The sequence below is a fragment of the Canis lupus genome, chromosome 29 (genome assembly GCF_048164855.1).
Source record: "Canis lupus baileyi chromosome 29, mCanLup2.hap1, whole genome shotgun sequence".
In the NCBI taxonomy this organism is placed as follows: domain Eukaryota; kingdom Metazoa; phylum Chordata; class Mammalia; order Carnivora; family Canidae; genus Canis; species Canis lupus.
Genome location: NC_132866.1, coordinates 27,593,509 through 27,611,211, shown reverse-complemented (window position 1 = coordinate 27,611,211; position 17,703 = coordinate 27,593,509). Strand labels below are relative to the sequence as shown.

The 17,703-nt window shown below is 55.6% G+C and overlaps 1 protein-coding gene across 20 annotated transcripts in view; it reads right to left on the bottom strand.

Annotated features, from left to right (window-relative positions):
* The window catches only part of PDZD7 (PDZ domain containing 7), an 18,638-nt gene extending 935 nt beyond the window's left edge, over positions 1 to 17,703 (bottom strand). The window contains exons 1-17 of one of the 20 annotated variants that reach the window (XM_072805637.1): positions 17,582 to 17,702; positions 16,528 to 16,914; positions 12,712 to 12,852; positions 12,202 to 12,376; positions 11,485 to 11,661; positions 11,127 to 11,274; positions 9,764 to 9,824; positions 8,972 to 9,379; positions 8,302 to 8,499; positions 6,713 to 6,763; positions 5,979 to 6,154; positions 2,571 to 2,662; positions 2,387 to 2,478; positions 2,174 to 2,245; positions 1,062 to 1,679; positions 648 to 748; positions 197 to 241 (exon numbers count right to left, since the gene is read on the bottom strand). In XM_072805637.1, coding sequence (XP_072661738.1) covers positions 197 to 241; positions 648 to 748; positions 1,062 to 1,679; positions 2,174 to 2,245; positions 2,387 to 2,478; positions 2,571 to 2,662; positions 5,979 to 6,154; positions 6,713 to 6,763; positions 8,302 to 8,499; positions 8,972 to 9,379; positions 9,764 to 9,824; positions 11,127 to 11,274; positions 11,485 to 11,661; positions 12,202 to 12,376; positions 12,712 to 12,852; positions 16,528 to 16,750 — 2,778 coding nt within the window. In that variant the 5' untranslated portion in view covers positions 16,751 to 16,914; positions 17,582 to 17,702. Of the gene's footprint in view, positions 1 to 196; positions 242 to 647; positions 749 to 1,061; positions 1,680 to 1,699; positions 1,838 to 2,173; positions 2,246 to 2,385; positions 2,479 to 2,569; positions 2,663 to 5,978; positions 6,155 to 6,712; positions 6,764 to 7,079; positions 7,177 to 8,301; positions 8,528 to 8,971; positions 9,380 to 9,763; positions 9,825 to 11,126; positions 11,275 to 11,484; positions 11,662 to 12,201; positions 12,377 to 12,711; positions 12,853 to 16,527; positions 16,915 to 17,581 lie in introns of those variants that run through there. The other 19 variants (XM_072805638.1, XM_072805639.1, XM_072805641.1 and 16 more) reach the window with 19 other exon arrangements.

The following is a 17,703-nucleotide window of genomic DNA, read 5'->3' as shown; positions in this document are numbered from 1 at the left end:
AGGTTCTGGGAGGCAGTGGGAGGGGTCAGCGGGCAGGGGAATGGTCAGCAGGAAGGCACTGATCGGTGAGGGCTGGCAAGTCAGGGGATAAGGGTAGTGGGCTGGTCCCAGGGACCCTGACTACAAGCTCCATGGGCTCCCGAGCCTTGTTACGGTAAGCTCGGCGGATGGTATCTACTGCTCGCTGGTGGGTCACCTGCTCCAGGCTCTCTCCATCCACTGCCACAAGCTCGAAGCCAGCCTAGGATGGGGGTGGGAAAATCACAGCCCTCTGTTCTCGAGTCATCCCACCACCCAACCTCTCACCTCCACCAGTTAGGACACTCCTCTTCATCTGGGTGGAGGGGATGGACAATGGGACTTTTGTGCCTGGAGCTGTTGGGGGCAGGGTGAAGCATGGACAATGGCCCTTTGTCCTTTGGGGCTAGGGGTGGAACAGGATGAGCCACCCTCAGGCCCAGGCTGGAGTGAGGGGACAGATTTCTCCATAGGCTTGTTCATCTTGCAGGCCTGACCCCTCTGCACCCCAGCCTCCTCCCATGACCTGGTCTAAACCTGTCTGGCTGGAAGATGAGCTTGTTCCAGCCCCACCCCCGCCAGAATTCAGCTCTGGGCCTCAGGAGTGGGCTTGGGTGCTCTTCACCCACCTGCAGGGCCCCACTGAGGAAGGCAGCCCCCCCAGGGAAGATCTTTTCTATCTTCACCATGGGCTGCACCTTGGACTCAATGCCCCCAGAAATGCTGATGCCTAGTGAGAGAGAAGCACTGGATGAGCATGCAGTCACACGCCTCAAGCCAAAGCTCCCTGAAGAAACCCAGGACCCCAACACCAAGTCCAGGCCCCAACTTCTCCCAAATCCCCAAATTCTGTTACTACTCAGTCTTCGACTCCAAAAATCCTCTAGTTCCCCCACCTCCTAATCTAGAACCTCCCAAATATACCCCCATATCCAAATCTTTTCCTCAGCCCAGACCCCCTAGTTGTGCCCCAAACCCAAGCCCAGGAAACTCACCCAAACCCAAGAGTCCCACCCACCAGGCCCAATCCCACCTGGACTCACCCAAGGACTGTTTCATCTTGGACAGTGTGACTGTCCTCAGCTCCCCGCCAGGGGCCTTCTCGGCTACCTTCCTGGCTGTCCCGCCAGTTACGTTCTCAGAAGGGCCTTGATGGCCTCCCGCCTTGGCCACCTGTCCTGCCACAGGTCGTGGCAGAGGGGGCCTGGCCTTCCGAGGCTTGTGGTAGCGCCCACTGGCTGTGCTCGGGGTGGGGACAGGTGCTGGGGATGGGGAGTGCCTGCGTCCTGGGGACTTGCCCCGGCCCCGGCTACGACTGCGGCTGCGGCTGTGGCTGCGGCTGCGGCTCTGGGCAGGGCCCTGGCCCTGGCCCTGGCTCTGCCGAGGGTCCTCTGGGGTCAGGGGTTCTGTCAGCAGCCAGTTAGGCCTTGGGGGCCGGGGAGCGACAGGGGGTGGCTGGGGACGGGGGGTGCAGGTGCTTCGGTGTGGGGTGAAGGCATCTACTGGCACGTCTTGGAGAGGGGGTATCCCTTTATGAGCGTGGTGGGGAGCAGAGGCACCCAGGGAGAGCTGGAGGCCCCCCAGCCGCTCCCTCAGTTTCCCATCCTCTTCCTCCTCTGAGAAGCCGTTCACAGGCAGCAGGTAGAAACCTCCACGACTGTCTGGGGGAAGAGGGCCAAGGTCAGGCTGCCCCTCCTCACCAGCCCAGACCACCTTGCCAGGCTCCAGTCCTTGCCTTCATTGGTTTGGGCCCAGGAAACCCAAGTTTGCACTTGCTCAGGCTCTTCAATCTTGTGGCTTCAGAAGATTGTCTGGTTCCCTGAAGGAAATCCCTTGTCCACTGGGGCCATGCTTATCGCATCTACTCACCACCTGTACCATTATTTACTTAATAATTGGTTTTAAACCCACTCACTTTTTAAATCTAGTCTATGCAATAATCTGTGAGAAATTACCAGTCTGGTGTGCAAGTCATAGTTTTTCTAAGACACATATTGCAATAGAAAGCTTTAAAGTATTAGTACCCTCAAACCCAGGCAGAGTCCCTCACCCAGGGCCACAACACCCTACGTGGGGGGGGGCAGGGACAGAAGGCCCATTCTCCCCAGGACCCCTACAGTGTGCCCCCTCCCCAGGCTCCCAGACTCTGACTGACCAGGCACAGGTGTGACCAGGTGACGCTTGGGTGGTGTGTCCTGCCGGGCTGGTCGCAAGGCAGGAGGCCGCACTGTTGGGAGAGGAGATCCCATCAGAGGCAGGGCCCCTGTGGGCTGAGTGGGGAGCGCTCCCTGACAGACACAGCTGGAGGTCATCTCTGCACCCCCTCCACTGGGAGACCCTATTCCCATCCCCACCCCCAGCCACTGACCTGCCTGGCCCTTGAGGGCCTCAAAAGCCTCCAGCTCCACGGGCATCACCATGCTATCAAAGCGGCCGAGGTCCGTGGAGGCCACCACACTCCTGTGGGAGGGCCAGGTGACAATACATACAGGGAGTTATCAGAGGTCCCTTTTCTGTCCCCCCCCAAGTGTTCCCCACAACCTCCACCCCACCTGATGTCCCTCAGGAGCAGCAGCTTCGCGGGCCTGTCCAGAATGGCCAGCAGGGGCCTCACCAGGTCCTCCACGCCGCCCTCATGCACGTACTGCAGAGAGAGGCACCCCAGGTCAGACAGCTGGGGGTGCTGCTGGGGCATGTGTGGGGTTCCCCACAGTTAGGAAAGCTCCTCCCCATCCCCGGGCTGTCCCGGGATGGGCTGAAGTTGGTGACGAGGAGGAAGCCTGCAATTGTAGTACCAGACCTACAACAGCAGCAGCAGCAGCAGCAGCTCTGGAACCCGCACTTTTGTAAGCCTTTTACCTATGGTCTCGCGTTCAGCAACCCTGAGAGGTGACGTTGATTTTTCTTGTTTTACAGATGAGGAAACTGAGGCTCAAATTGGAAGGACTTTGCCCTAGGCCACTGGGATAAGGAAGTGTGAAGAGGCACTGGAACCTGAGAAGTCTGGCTCCTGCCTGCGCTGGTGCCGGAAAAGGATGCGCAGGGAGCGGACTCTCCTCCCCGCCCCCACCTCCCAAGCAGAAAGAAGGACTGGGAGCCAAACACTGGGCTGCGGGCCTGGCCCGCCCAGCAGAGGTGCCCTCAGAGACCTACCAATTAGGCTTTGTTCGTGGCTGGAATGGGGACCTTGGGGAAAGGGTGGCTCTACAGAAAGCCTCTCCAGTCAGTACCCGGGGGTGGGAGGTGGAGGCCCTTCTGCCTGGCACTGCCCGCACGCCACCCGCCACACCCCACCAACGCAGAAAAACTGGTAAACTGCACACTTGGAGCCACCCTTTATGGGCAGCACACCGCCCCCTGGTGGTGAAAGGGAGACACGTACTAATTCAGGGAGACCCACGGAGGATCGGAGACAGGAATAGATAGACACAGAGACACCGCAAGCCCTGGTGGTCAGAGTGAGATATTCATAAATACCCGGAAATAAAATATAAACTATGTGGCCCTAAACCACACACAAAGTTACAGGGACCCACATATACCCTTGTCAAAAATACACCCCCTTTGTTCTGGAGAGAGATACATATAACCGCACAGAATCAGTCACAATTGTCCACATTTCAAGTCCACAAACTTGCATTTAGCACCTACTAAATGCTACACCCTATACTGGGCAGTGGGGGCACAATGACAAAGACCCTGTTCTGGATCCTTCAGAAGTCAGTCTAGTGGGAAACGAGGGGCAGAATGAGTCATGTGCCCCAGTGGGAGGGAGCCTGGCATGAGTGGCTTTGCCCCCCTGCAAAGAAACGAACCACTGGTGATGGGGCAGAAGGGGTCTCAGAGGAGGGTGCGAAGACTGGAGGTGGCTTCTTGGAGGCAGTGGCATTTACCCTGGCCCCTTTTGGTTTGTTTCATTTACTTTTACTCTTAAGGATAAATGCAGAGAACCTCAGGAACATTGGGAGGAAACTGCTCCGAGGGTGAGGTGGAATAATGGATAGACAGAAGTTCAGCTTGACTGTGGGGTACAAGAAGGGCCTCCATGGGGTGCCTGGGTGGCTCAGCAGTTGAGCGTCTGCCTCTGGCTCAGGGCTTGATCCCGGAGTCCTGGGATGGAGTCCCACATCGGGCTCCCTGCGTAGAGCCTGCTTCTCCCTCTGCCTGTGTCTCTGCCTCTCTCTGTGTGTGTCTCTCATGAATAAATAATTAAAATCTTAAAAAAAAAAATGAAGGAGCTCCACGTAGGCTACATGGGTTGGGACTACTGTGTGAGTGGTGCCTAGAGCTGTGAAGTCCATTACCCACATAACCCTAGGCCATGACCAGCAGAAGATGACGATAGGGTGATGTGGTGACCATGGGACAGAGGACGTTAGTGGTTGGGGAGTCAAATCAGGGAAGCCCTTGAGTATGAGCATAAAAAACTTATACTCGCTTCCGCCAAAGATAAGAGGTTGTGAGGGGGCTTGGGGAGTGTAAAGTGATCTGAGAGGTGGCTTGGTCTGGTGAGATGATGATGAGAGAGCCTGGTCTGGTGAGATGATGATGAGAGCCCAGGGGAGGAGGGAGAAGGGAGGCCAGGAGTTTGAGGCTGCACATCTGAATCACGGGGGAGATTTACTGATCATTCCGGCCAGAGCTCCACACCAGTCTGGCCTCTTGGTGTGGGTGAGGTGTGGGTCAGGTTTGGGCGGTATGTAGGTGCTTTGAGGGGTGTAGTGAGAGGTGGTCCTGGCTCGGGGACAGGGCGGGAGGAACAGAGGAATAATGCAAAAGGAGTGGAACAAAGAAACGGACACAGTGCACCACCTAATGGCCAGATCCCAGATTTGCAAGTTCACAGAGGCTGGTGCTCTGGACCCTACTTGGAGAGTTGAGCACGATGAAGAGTGTAGCCCAAAGGCTCTTAGCTGCCCCCAACATACACCCCATCTGCAGCCCTGCTGCCCACCAGGCCTCAGTGAAGGAACGCAAGAATTACTGTGCCTCAGTATCCAGGTGATACATACATGCCTTAGCTAGACACACACCTCACACATAGAAGGGTCACACAGTTAAGTTGATACACACGTAGGTACTCCACACACACACACGTACACATCACACAGACAACAACAGCCCCACCCTGACCAGGCTGTGGGAGTGGGGGGGGATTCACAAACTACTTCCTGGAAGCCCTCAGCTTGTCCTTGTGCACAAGCTCACACGTCACTGATGCTGGCACCTCATGGGGAGTCCAGCACAGGAAACCTGGGGGCTTGGAGGCAGGAGGACAGTGGAGGGCCTTCTGATCCCCTGGGAAGGGATGACCTGTGCCTCCCGCAGCCTCCCCAGCATTCAGGTCACAAGGACTTCTTCACATCTAACTTGCACCCCCGTCCTGGAGCCCTACTTCTTGTTTGAAGTAGAAGGGAACAGAACAACAGTGCAGATGTTGAGGGAGAACTGGGGTGTGTGGGGGTGACAAGGGATAACAGAGGAGGGGGCCTGCCATGAGGCCGGCTGACCCAGGTGCAGAAGGAGACAAGGGGTCAGGTCAGGGAGAAGCCTGGGTTTTAGTGGACAACGAAGGCAGGGATTGCAGAGACTCACAGACCCCCACTCATCACCTGTCCACTCCTTCTCTCCTTAGCTGAGATATAACCTCCTCAAGGAGGCCCTCCTAGACCATACCACCTAATTTGTACCTTTCGGATTATTTTCTCATGTTCTTTTCTTTCGTAGTACTTCACATGATTTGTCACTTGGGTGTTTAGGTTCTAGTTATTGTAGCTTCACTTCCTGTCTGTGAGCTCAGTGTGTGTGTGTGTGTGACAGGAGTGATTTTTGCTTTTACTGACCACTGGCCTCTTGGAATCAAGCCCAGGTACTGACCAATGACAGTGGCCTAAACAAATGAGGGGCTGGGTAGGATGGGGTGACCATGTGCTGGAGTCAGGGGCAGGCTGGAAGCTCACCCGGGAGCAGTGGCGGGTGACCGCCAGAACCTCGTCGTCAGTCAGCAATCGTCGGGCCAGGTCCTGAATAAGGGGCCTTCGGCTTTCCCAGGCTTGCACCTGCTCATCCACCTCAGGCAGCTGGCGGGAGGGGCTCCCAGATCTGGCAGAGAGCAGGGCCCGACCCTTCTCCTGCTCTACAGGGAAGGAGCAAAGATGTATGATGGAGCCAGGAGCTATCAGGGGAGGTGGGGGCTTCTCTCACTGGGGTCAGACCACAGAACATGTCAGCCAAGTGGCCTAGATGCCACCGGCAAAATCCCAGCCTAGCCCAGAACCTCCCCAGCACGGTGTCCTCCAGCACTCTGCCCAAGAAGAGAGCTCCAATCCAGATTCTTCAGCCCCAAACACAGATTCCTATACTACTTTATTCCCTCATGGTGTCCTAGTCTAGTGCACCCGGCACCCCAAACATTCACTGTTATAGTACTCAGTGGAGTTCTGGCATGGGTTCCCTTACCTCCCCAACATCTGCCTTTGGGAGTCCCATTAAATTCCCCAGTCCTCAAAAGTGTACCCCAATATCTCTCTGCAGCCCTGTCTTTCCAGGTAAGCTTGGTCCAATTCTTTCAGCTGCCCCCAGTATGCACCCAATCCCCCATGCATGACCCCAAAGCCCCTTAGCTGCCCCCAACATGCACCCCATCTGCAGCTCTACTGTCAACCAGGCCTCGGTAAAGGGATGCATGAATTACCTCGTCTCAGTCTCCAGGTGACAAACTTCTGTACAGGCCCCACTGCTCCTGCTATGAAGAAGAAAAGCTCAGCTGTGAGCTCTGACTCCCAATCTGAACATGGGGCTTGGAGGGCTCAGGGATGGCTGGATCATTGGGTGGAATGAAGAGGCCAGGCTGGAAGGAGGTGGAATCAGGAGGCAAGAGGCTAGGCTGTGTAGGTCTTGGGGGCCACGCTCAACTAGGGCCCTCATTCCTAGATAGTGGGGAGTTAGGGAAGGTTTTGGGTCAAGAGAGGGTGCAGTCTGAGTTCTGCTTGTGGAGATTCATTCAGAAGCAAATGTATGGAGGGAAGATCCCCAAGGAAGAAGCTTGGGGGAGCACCTACCTTCAGGGGACAGAACAAAAAAGAGGAACCTTTGAAGGAGAGAGAGGAGTGGCCAGAGGGATAGGAGGAGAATCAGGTGAGAGCAGGGCCGTGGGGGCTGTGGAAAAAGAGATGGGTTGAGGAAGTGGAGCTGGTCCAGCTTAATCTGAAGAGATTGTCTCTTCCAGGGGACTCTCGCTTGAGGCCCCCCGAAGGGGCAGAGTCTAGCTGCTCATCCTCTGGTTGTTTTTGCCAGCTAACATCCACTCTCCCTCTGCAAACAGCACCTCGGTTTCACCTGGGGACCTCCATTCTCAGTGCATGTACTCTGGGGTGGGCACATGTCCCAGGCTGGCCCATGAAAGCACAGCCATCTGTTGGGCATGTGATGCCAGCTGGGCCAACAAGAGCCTAGGACTTTAGCTGGAACTCTAAGAAGAACCCCTGCCCCTGGGTTGCTAAGCGACAGTGGCCATCTGACCTTGGAGTGGGCCAAAGCTGCATGATAATAAAGCCAACCTAGAAGAAAATGGAACCAAAGATAAAGGGGGCAGATGTCTGATGAGATTGTTTAAACCTTTCAGACCCACTTAAATCAGTAGCTGAGCCAAGGAGTGCTTTTTAAACCTAATTGGAGTTGGGTTTCTGCCACATGCAACCCCGAGAGTCTTAACTCATCCACATTTGGTCCAGTCTCAGAGCCTCACTTAAGAGATGAGAGGCCTCTCTGAGGGTCCCTGGAGGCCCCTGACCTAAGCGAAGCCTGTCCTGGCCCTTCTGCTTGAACCCTGATCTAGAAATGGCCTGGCTCAAGGATGGTTCTAGAACTGGGCGGGGCCTGTGGGCCAGGAGAAGTGAAGCCAAATATTCCCAGAGAGAAGTGTCCTAACACCAGGAGCATAGAGATCTGACCCAAGCCCTTCAAATCCCTAGTTAGGTTATAGCTCTATCAGTTTTCCTTTCTGTAAAGTGGGGAGATGAGACAGTTTAACAATGACTACTACATTTTCTGAGTACCTTCTGTATGCCAATGTCCTTAAGTGATTTACATACGCCCATTCATCTATTCCTCACTATTTCTAAAGATATAGGTTGTTACTCTCACTTTGCTTATGAGAAAACAGGCTTATGGGGGCAAGGGGTTACTCCCAGCTAAGCATAGGCAGTGTGGGATTTAAACACAAAGCTGCTGGATGCCAAAGTGGGCTGAACCTCCTTTCTATCTCATCTGCCCAGGGCTTACCTTTCTCCAGGTCTAGGTGAGGGCGGGGCTTGGCCAGACTGCCAGCGTCCAGCGTCCAGGCCTCTCCCGGAGCATCCCCTGTCAGCCGCCCCTGCCGCCCTCCCTTGAAGAAGAGGTTCATCAGCGTCTTGGAGCGCTGTAGGGCCCCCTTTTCCCCAGAGGATCCCAACTTCTCCTTCTTCCGCTGCTTCTTCTCCTCTGCAGGCAGGAGGGAGCACCCCGGAGGCTGGAGTGGTGGGCAGAAGGGAAGGCCCAGGGCCAGGGGTGTGAAGAGGGATGGAGAGGAGGGACTGGGGGCAGACGGGCCTGACAACCTTGTAGGGAGGTGGGGATGGAGATAGGTGGGCTTGCTTCCCCAACTTTCCACCTCTCTCGGCCCAGCTCCAGCTCTGCCAGGACACTCCAAGAGGGCTGGGACATGTGTGTCTATGTGCATGTTTGTGTAAGGTGGCAGGGATGGATGAGGGCTGCTTTGGGACCCATAGCTGACAGGAGCTGGGATTGGATTTGAGGGTGGGTTTGGGACTTGGGGCCAGTTTAAAACAGGGCCCAGAGCCGAGTATGAGTGTATTCTGGGGTGGAACTGAGGCTGAGTCAAGTCCTAGAGCAAAGGGAGGTGGGGAGCCCAGGACTGGGCATGAGGCAGGGATTGGACTGGGAGCTTACGTACCCCACAAGGTCAGGTGGCTCTGGGATCTCGTGATGGGAGGCCGGGGTCGGCTCAGGGCCAGCAGCAGAGCAGTCTTTGGGGACTCGGAGAGCGCAGAATTGAGGCGGCGGGTGGGCCGGGGTCCGTCGGAGCGGATGGCCGTGTCCCTGAGGATGACGGTGGGCCTCACGCTGCACCAGGTCTCCACGCGGCTCCCCACGTCAGGCTCAGTCTGCATGGCGGTGTCCGCCCTCCCCCAGCCCAGCCCCCGACAACCGGGCTCTTCAGGCCCAAGGCCCACATCCAGGCGGTCGGAGGGCAGAGAGCCCGAGCCCTCAACCGAGCTGTAGGGGGCGCTGGAGGCATAGGAGGAGACGCTGGAGCTGCTCTCTGAGGCTGGGGACAGCTGCTGCAGCACCCCGTGGCTCACTGCGGGCAGTGGGGAAGGCAGGGCCATCTCAGGGGCAGGCCGTGGGCTTCAGGGCCCTGCCACGTTGCGGACAGGCTTGGGCTGGCAAGGGGAAGGGGGGTGTCGGGTGGCAGCCCAGGCTAGTAGTGCAGGCTCTGGGGAACTGGCTGCTCAGCAGTCCTGCCACTGACTTGTTGAGAGACCCAGGGCAAGTCACTTCTTCAGAGCCCAGGGGAGCCTAGAACTCAACCTGCCACTTCTCAGAGGGGAGCCCGGGAATGGCTCTGGGCCGTGTGGAAGTCCCAAGCAGGTCTTGCTTCTCCTGCCCAGTTATTCCTCAGAGACTCCAACCCACCCTTAGTCCTCAGCCCTTTCCCTCCAACTCAGGGGCCTGAGCCACTTACATCGGTCCAGCCAACAGTACTCAGAAACCATCTCTTTGTAGGCGGGGTACCGGCCAGTCTCCTGGGAAGAGCGTGGTGGGCACAGGAGGGCATGGGGGAGTAGGTGAGAAGGAGGGTGGGTGAGAAGGAGGGGAGGGTGAGAAGGGGGTGGGTGAGAAGGGGTTGGGTGAGGAGAGTAGGTGAGAAGGCGGAGTAGGTAAGGAGGGGAGGGTGGAGGATGAGAAGGGAGAGTGGGTGAGAAGGGAGAGTGATGGGACAGGAGTAAACTTTTCATCCCCATCTCTTTCCAAGTTCATCATGATCGAGACAAAATGGGCCACTTGATTTCTGAACATGCCTCTATACCTCAGGGCCTTGCACTTGCTGTTCCTTATGCCTGGATTCTCTTCCTTCCACTCATCTTCTGGCTAGCTCCTTCTCCCTCTTCAGGTGTCACCTCCCCAGAGAGACCTGCCCTGACCCCCTGACTCAAAGGGCCTTCCGGAATTACCCCTCCTATCTGTCCATTAATTCCTACAGCATTTGTCAGCAGCACACACCTAGTCTGTCTCCCCCCATCCTCCACCGTACCACACTCCTCCGCCCCACCCCCCAGCAGAGACCTTGTCTGTCTTGTTCACCGTTGCAGCTGCAGTACCTGGCATAGTGGCCACCACATAGTACATACTCAAAAATGTTGAATATATGAATGATGAAGGGCCGAGTGGGAGAAATGAGGAGTGTTTGGGAGCACATGAGATGAAGGAAAGAGAGAAACAGAATGTGGGGAGGACTGTGGGAGGGGAAATCAAAGGAGGAGACTTGGGGAGACAGCAGAGGAGGCCCTGAAGGGTGTGCTGGGTGAAGGCTTGGAAAGAGAAGGAGAGCTGAGCAGGGGCCATCACCTCCTCTGCAGCTGGAGTGAGAAGGACCCGATCTCCAGGCAAGTGTGAGACCCGCATGAATAATAAATGCAGGTGCCTCCCTTGAAATCTGATCCCTGGCCTTGGCCCAGCAGTCCTTGCCCTGTGCCCAGGTCCTACCCAAAGCCATGGCTGCCACCACCCACCCCCCTCTGCATTTTCTCCTTTCAAGCCTGGACCCCCACCACTCACAGAAAGGGGTGCTGCCCTAGGTGCCTGGGGAGCAGGACTGGAAGCAGGCCCTCTACTGGCCCGCTGAGTGACTCTGCTTCCCGAGTTACTCTGCCTCTCTGAGCCTCAGTTTCTTCTTCCGTAAAATAGGGATGAGCTCAAGGCCTGCTCTCTCAAATGGCTGTGGAAATTTTATACAAATTATAGGGCAATGGACATTAAGTACTAGAGAGATCTGGGAAGTCTTTCCTATAGTCTGGCATCTCCCTGACACCCACAGTCCTGCCCACCTTGATAGTCAACATGATGTGCGTTTGGCCCTTCAGCACCTCCACGGCCTGGCTGTGGCTGATGTCGTCGAACCTGACACCGTTGGCCGCCAGGACCTGGTCCCCCACTTTGATGCCATTCTCCTCGGCCAGCCCACCATGATCCACTCTGGGGTCAGACAGGAGGCGATCTGATAGGCCACCTGGCCTGCCCTCCCTTACTCTAGACCAGACTCTTCACTTAGATATGGGGATGCCCTGGTGGAACTCCTTGACCCTCCTCCTGGAGCCCCCCATCCCTCCCCAGACCCTGCCCCTGGCCTTCGGACATGTAGGGGACATGACCTGTCCCCATTGCACGGCCCGCCCCAGCCCTCACTTGGACACATAGATGCCCAGGCCAAACTCCTTGCCCCCGCGGATGTTGAAGCCCAGACAGAAATCGTCTGACGTGGTGTATAGGTGGACAATGCGCCGCATGCCATCCTCTGAGCCACTGTCAGATGGTGTCGAGCTGCACTTCTCCACTACCAGCCGCCGATTCACCACGTCCACCCTGGGAAGACAGCAAGGAGCCCTCAGTCAGAACCCCCCCATCCACCACCACCCACCTCCCCTCTCCTCTCAGCATCCTCGACAACTGCCCAGGAAAGGAGAGGTTGCCTTGGGGGACTCTCCAGTCCTGAGACCTTCAGTGGGGTGTAGACTTTACAAATTTGGGAAACCACCCAAATCTCCTCTTTTTATGGAGCAGCTCCATTGTGCTGGGACCCATTTTGAATCCCCACGAGAACCCTGAGGGAATGGTGCTTTTACTATCCCTAGGCCCACAGGAGGAGCCACGGTGGGAGCAGCCACTGGTATCTGGGGTAGAGTTGAGAGAAGGGCAAGGGGGAGAGACAGGGCCTTGTCTCATTCCAGTGTGGGGCCTAAGGATCCCTGTGTTTCCAGTGCCCATGGTGTGGGGGGTGTGGGGCAGGAGAGCAGAAGCCATACTAGCCAAATCTCATGCGGAGCCCTGTACCCTCAGCCATGGGCTGGATGGGGTGGATAGGGTGGTTGGGATGGGGCAAGGTCAGGGCTGGGGCCTTCTCACCATGTAGTCTTCTCCTTGGAGAATTTGATGCCCGGCACTCGGCCCATGCGCCTCACCATCATGTGTAGGCGGCTGCTGCCTGTCAGCACTTTCACAGCGCTGCCCATGGTGGTGCTCTCCAGGCTCAGCCCGTTCACTTCTGTGATCTTGTCCCCCACGCACAGGCCAGCCCGCTCTGTGCCAAGGGAGGGCGGGCAGCTGGCACTGGCCACTTGGGAGAAGTTCCCCCCAGGATGAAGCTAAGCTTCCCCCACCACACAAGGCTCCCTAGGGTAAAACTTCTCCCATGAGATTGGGGATCCCCAAGTGAGGTCTGAGTGTTCTTTGTTAGATGAGGGACCTGTCCATTAGCCTGCTCCACCCTGGGAGGGGGCCCCACTTCCCCATTGGAGCAGGCCCTCCAAAGCTGAGGACACTTTCCTGCCATTGCTGATAACAGGACTCCAGAACCCCATGGAGGTGGGGGCTCATACCATAAGCCAGAACCTCACTCCTGGGGGCCCTGCTCACCTGCACTGCTCCCTTCCTCCACCTTGCTGACGAAGATGCCAAGGCCATGCTCAGAGCCGCCCCGCACACTGAAACCTAGTCTGCCTGCTGGACTCTTCTCCACCCGGACTGCATGGATGATGTCACTTTCATCACTGTTGGCTGTGTGTGGTGGTGGTGGGGGGAGACATAGGCATGACTCCCACATCCATTCTGTGCACAGAGGACTACTGGGTTTCCCAATTTGGGGGCTGCAAAGGCTAAGCACAGATGCCTAAGGCCCTAAGGCCTAAGGGCAGCCAATTTTTGAGTTCTCTGCTGGTGATTTTGAAAGTATGGGTCAGAGAGAGCATGAGAACAGGCAGGACAGGACTCCAGACTAGAACATACTGTTCACCTTCCTTATTCTATAGAGGTGTGTGTGTGTGTGTGTGTGTGTGTGTGTGTGTGTGTGTGTTTCTAATGCTTACTCAGCTTCTCATGCCACAGGCCTGGGATAGGATAAATTCCTAAAAACCTTGCCACTCTGAGGGTCAGATGGATAGAAAAGAGGTTCAAGATTCCATTCTATGGGGCAGAGTTGAGCAAGTTTGGACTCTTCATCATAAGCAGAAATGAATATGCTAGCTCTATCTTCATTCACATAGTTGAAGAGCTATTCTGAGAAAGGCACTAGAGGCTTTTGTCTGTGTAATCTGGAGGGCAGATTCAAGCCCACATAGTGGAGTTAGATGGAGCCAACTTAGTAGGGAGAAACTTTGTAAAACCTTTAGCCATCAGACAACGGAATGAGTTTCCCAGGAGAGATAATGAGTTTCCCATCTTTGGAGGCATACAAGCTGGCACTTGATAAATCTCTGTCTGGGATGTTGTGGAAGGATCTCTGAGGCCCCTTCTATCTCACAGATTCTGAGGGGAACAGGGGCACCTGGATGGCTCAGTGGTTGAGCGGCTGCCTTCGGCTCAGGTTGTGATCCCAGAGTCCTGGGATCGAGTCTCACATTGGGCTCCCTGCAGGGAGCCTGCTTCTTCCTCTGCCTGTGTCTCTGCTTCTCTCTGTGTGTCTCTCATGAATAAAACCTTAAAAACAACGTGTATTCTTGGGGCACCTGAGTGGCTCAGTTGGTTAAGCATCCAACTCTTGATTTTGGCTCAGGTCATGATCTTGGGATCTTGGGATTGAGCCCTGAGTCAGGCTCTGAGCTCAGCATGGAGTTTGCTTGTCCCTCTCCCTCTGCTCCTCCCCCTGCAGTCTCTCTCTCTCTTTCTCAAATAAATAAATAAAATCATTTTTAAAAATGTGTATTCTTGGGGTACCTGAGTGGCTCAATCATTAGAGCATGTGACTCTTTTTTTCTTTTAAGATTTTATTTATTTATTTGACAGAGAGAGAGCAAGCTCACAAGCAGGCGGAGCAACAGGCAGAGAGAGAGGGAGAAGCAGGCTCCCCACAGAGCAGGGAGCCCAATGTGGGACTTGATCCCAGGACACTGGGATGATGTAGAGCACATGACTCTTGATTTCACGGTTGTGAGTTTGAGCCCCATACTGCATATAGAGATTACTTAAAATCTTCTAAAAAGTATATAAAAATGTGTATTCTTGGGCTTTGCTGCAGACACACTGAATAAGAAGCTCTGGGTGTGGGACCCAGCAACTTGTCTTTTCACAAGCTCCCCAGGCAATTCTGATATATTCCAAAGTTTGCAAACCACTGCTCTATCGTACCATCCAAACTAGTACTTCCGAGATTCTTACCATCCTTTCTCATTATTTATTGTCTAGAGTGTAATTTACACTAGAGAGTAAACTGTCATGGTAAGGATTTTGTAATCCTTTTTCTGCTGGTGTATCTCCAGGATGTTGCACAGCACTTGATATCTGCCAAGGATTTTTTGAATAAGTAAAAGAATAAATGGATGAAGGAGAGTGAGGAGAAAGGGCTGGTTTGGATTAAAAAATGTGTTTTCTCTGGGATCAGTTGAATTTGAGGAGCTGATGGGAACGCATGGGGGTGATGTGGGTAGCAGTTTCTCCCTTCCCACTGTTGTCTCCCTTATCAGTAGCTTCAGGCCTCTGGAATGGTCTAAATAGTAACAAAAGGGAGAGGTTCCAGGATGCAATGAGTGGGGAGATGTTTATGCTCAGGCAGAGGGTAAGATTCTGAGCTCAGAGGCTCCCAGCCCAGACAGGATAGGGGCTGGCTGGTTAAAGCCATGACCTTAGTCCCCCCATTGCTAGGAGATGCTGCTCTCCTAGCTGCACCAGGGCTCTAGGGTGAGGCAGGGGGTGAGAGCAATCCTGGAACTTCTGCAAGAGGGTCTTTAGAGGGAGAGTGTACAGAGCTGTTACATCATAGCCAGAGCATGGTGTATGTGGGTGTGTGAGGAGGAGTATATGTTCTTTTAATATAATGAGACTTAAAAGGGCCATGCCCCATTGCCTTCCCTATCCCCTACCATGTCTCCTAGCTCCTCTGAGGACTTCTGCTCCATGACCTGAATGACAGTGGTGACTCTCAGCAGTACCCTGCTGCTCACCTAGGGGTGAGGCCCAGCATGATAGATGATGGGAGTGAGCATGCTGGGCCACTGGTGCAGGAAAGCCTGCTCCCTGAGCAACATGTTCCACCCCTGCCCCAATGGCTGGGGTAGGGGAACAGAGATGCCCAGCTGGGTCACAGGGGAGAAGAGGGTCTGAAAAGTCCACCCTGGGAGCCAGCCAGGGAAGTTTTGCTGGCTGAGAAACAGAAGGGGAGCTGGAGATACATATGGTGTCTGGTCCACAGAAAGCCCAGCCCCAGGGGGCACCCCATCACCCCCCCTCTGGTGCTCAAGGTCCTTCCTTGCTCACTGGATCTTTGTCGCCTCGCATCTGTCACTGCAGCCAGGCTGTCTCCTAATTGCACCCCCACCCCCACCCTGTGCTCTTACTTTCCACTTCCAACCTTGCCTTGGGATACCTTCACTGCAGCACCAGCCTTTCTCATTGCTCTGTCTCTAAGCTCTGCTACACTGTAAATTTCTGGAAGGTGAAGATTGATTCTCATTTTTCTCCAGATTCCCTGCAGGACCTAACCAGGGTTGATATAGGACAGGTGCGCAATGTAACAGCATTGAGCAACTGCATAGGATGGGGTAGCCCCCTGCTTCAGGGCCCAGATCTGGGGCTCCCTTCCTGACCCTCAAGCCCTCCTCTCCTCCCTCCTCTTTGGAATATTTGCTACTCCTTTCCTTTCTTCAGCATATGAAACCTTTTTAAAAAAATTATTTACTTATTTTAAGTAATCTCTACACCCTTGGGGCTTGAACTCATGTCCTGAGATCAGGAGTCACGTGCTCTTGGGACTGAGCCATCCAGGTGCCCCTGAGACTGAAACCTTTAATTCTGTCTCCCCAGCTGGGCACTGACTCCTCACAGCCCAACACAGAGCTGGTCACACAACTGGCTGGTTGATGGAGGATATCTTTCTGCTCCTGTACCCGTGTCCCAGGACATACACAAAGGGGTTGGAGAAAGGTAGAGTCCACAGGATGGAGCAGCCAATTCGATACCTTCCCTTGCTCACTTGGGGGCTAGCATATCACGTGCACCTGTCCCAGCCTCCAGGCTCCACTCTCCCACTTCTGACCTCTCTACAATCCTGTAGCCCTAAGCATTGCCCTGAACACAAGGAAAGGAATGATGAGGATGTGTGTATGGCTTTCCACCCCTACAGCCCTAAGGTTCCCATCTCTCCAGTTCCTCCCCCCATAGTGGCTCTGCCGCCTCCTCCTGAGCGCCTCTGCCCCATTCCCCCCACCCTTATCGCCGGTCTCAGCTGGGCCCCGCCCCCACCTTCGATGGGGGAGTTGATGAGGATGACGCGGCCCATGGGCGAGGAGGCTCGGATTCCGCGGGGGGGCCCATTCAGCAGCCGCTGCTGCTTCTTCAGCAGGTATCGCGTTGCGGAGCCCGAGTCGCTGCCCAGGTGGCCGCGGGAGGAGAGGGAGCTCAGAGAGCCTGAGCTGAGGTCTCCAAGGCCCAGTGGGTCGAAGCCCACTGCAAAACCCTGCGCCATTGCGGCTAGTCTGGGGAGGCGCCCTACAAGTCCAGAAGGAAACTGCTAGCCCTCCAGAAAAAGACCCCGCACGCTCCGGGCTCCATGAGCCTTCTGTGTGGGACTGGGGTCTCAGTGACTGGGGGCCCCCCACCTCTGTTGCTTCTCAGGAGTGTGTTCCAAGCCTGTGGATGGAGAACAGGGATTGGGACAAGGGTGTAAATGCTGCCCTCGCTGCCCCCCCTAGAACTTCTACTCCTGCCCTGATTTGAGCATCCTGCCCTTCCAGGCCTTGGGCACCTCACCTCTCCCACCCTTGGCCCGGTCCAGGCACCATCGTCGGCTGTCGGAGCCATTTATATAAGGCCAATGAGAGCCTCGCATTCATCCCTCATTCCGGCTCTCAGCTGAGTCATCTACCCCAGTGCCCAGTCATGGGTAGAGTGGAGATGGATTCTTGGGGGCCCTAGGGCTTCAAATGGTGTGAAAGAAATTGGGGCCAGAGTAACTTAACTGCACACCTCTCTGTGTATACGTGGGTAGGGGGCTCGGGTCTCCAGGGCAGGGCTTCAGGACCTGGGACAGGTGCAGCCAAGGGTCCTAGAGATTCCCTGAACCCCAGAGATACGCTGGTCCCAGGCTGCCGTCCCCTTCATTCCCCCTCCTCTCCCGTCTAAAGAGGTTCCCCGAACCTCTCCCAGGCTTTGGTGGAGGACCTGCTGCCTAGATTCCCACAACAGCTGCACAAAACCTGGAGCCAAGTCCCCCAGAGCAGCTCTGGGACTCAGAACGCAGCATCCCACCCTCGGGTCGGTCCTCTCGGCCCCCAATTCTCGAACTTGGCCCCCTCACCTTCTTGCTTGTGCAGCAGCCGTCGGCTTCGGCTTCCCTCGCCCGCTGGCGCGAGCCCTTGCAGCAACTGGGGGCATCTCGCCCACGCTCCGCCCAGCCCGCTGGAATAGGGCTGGCCTGCG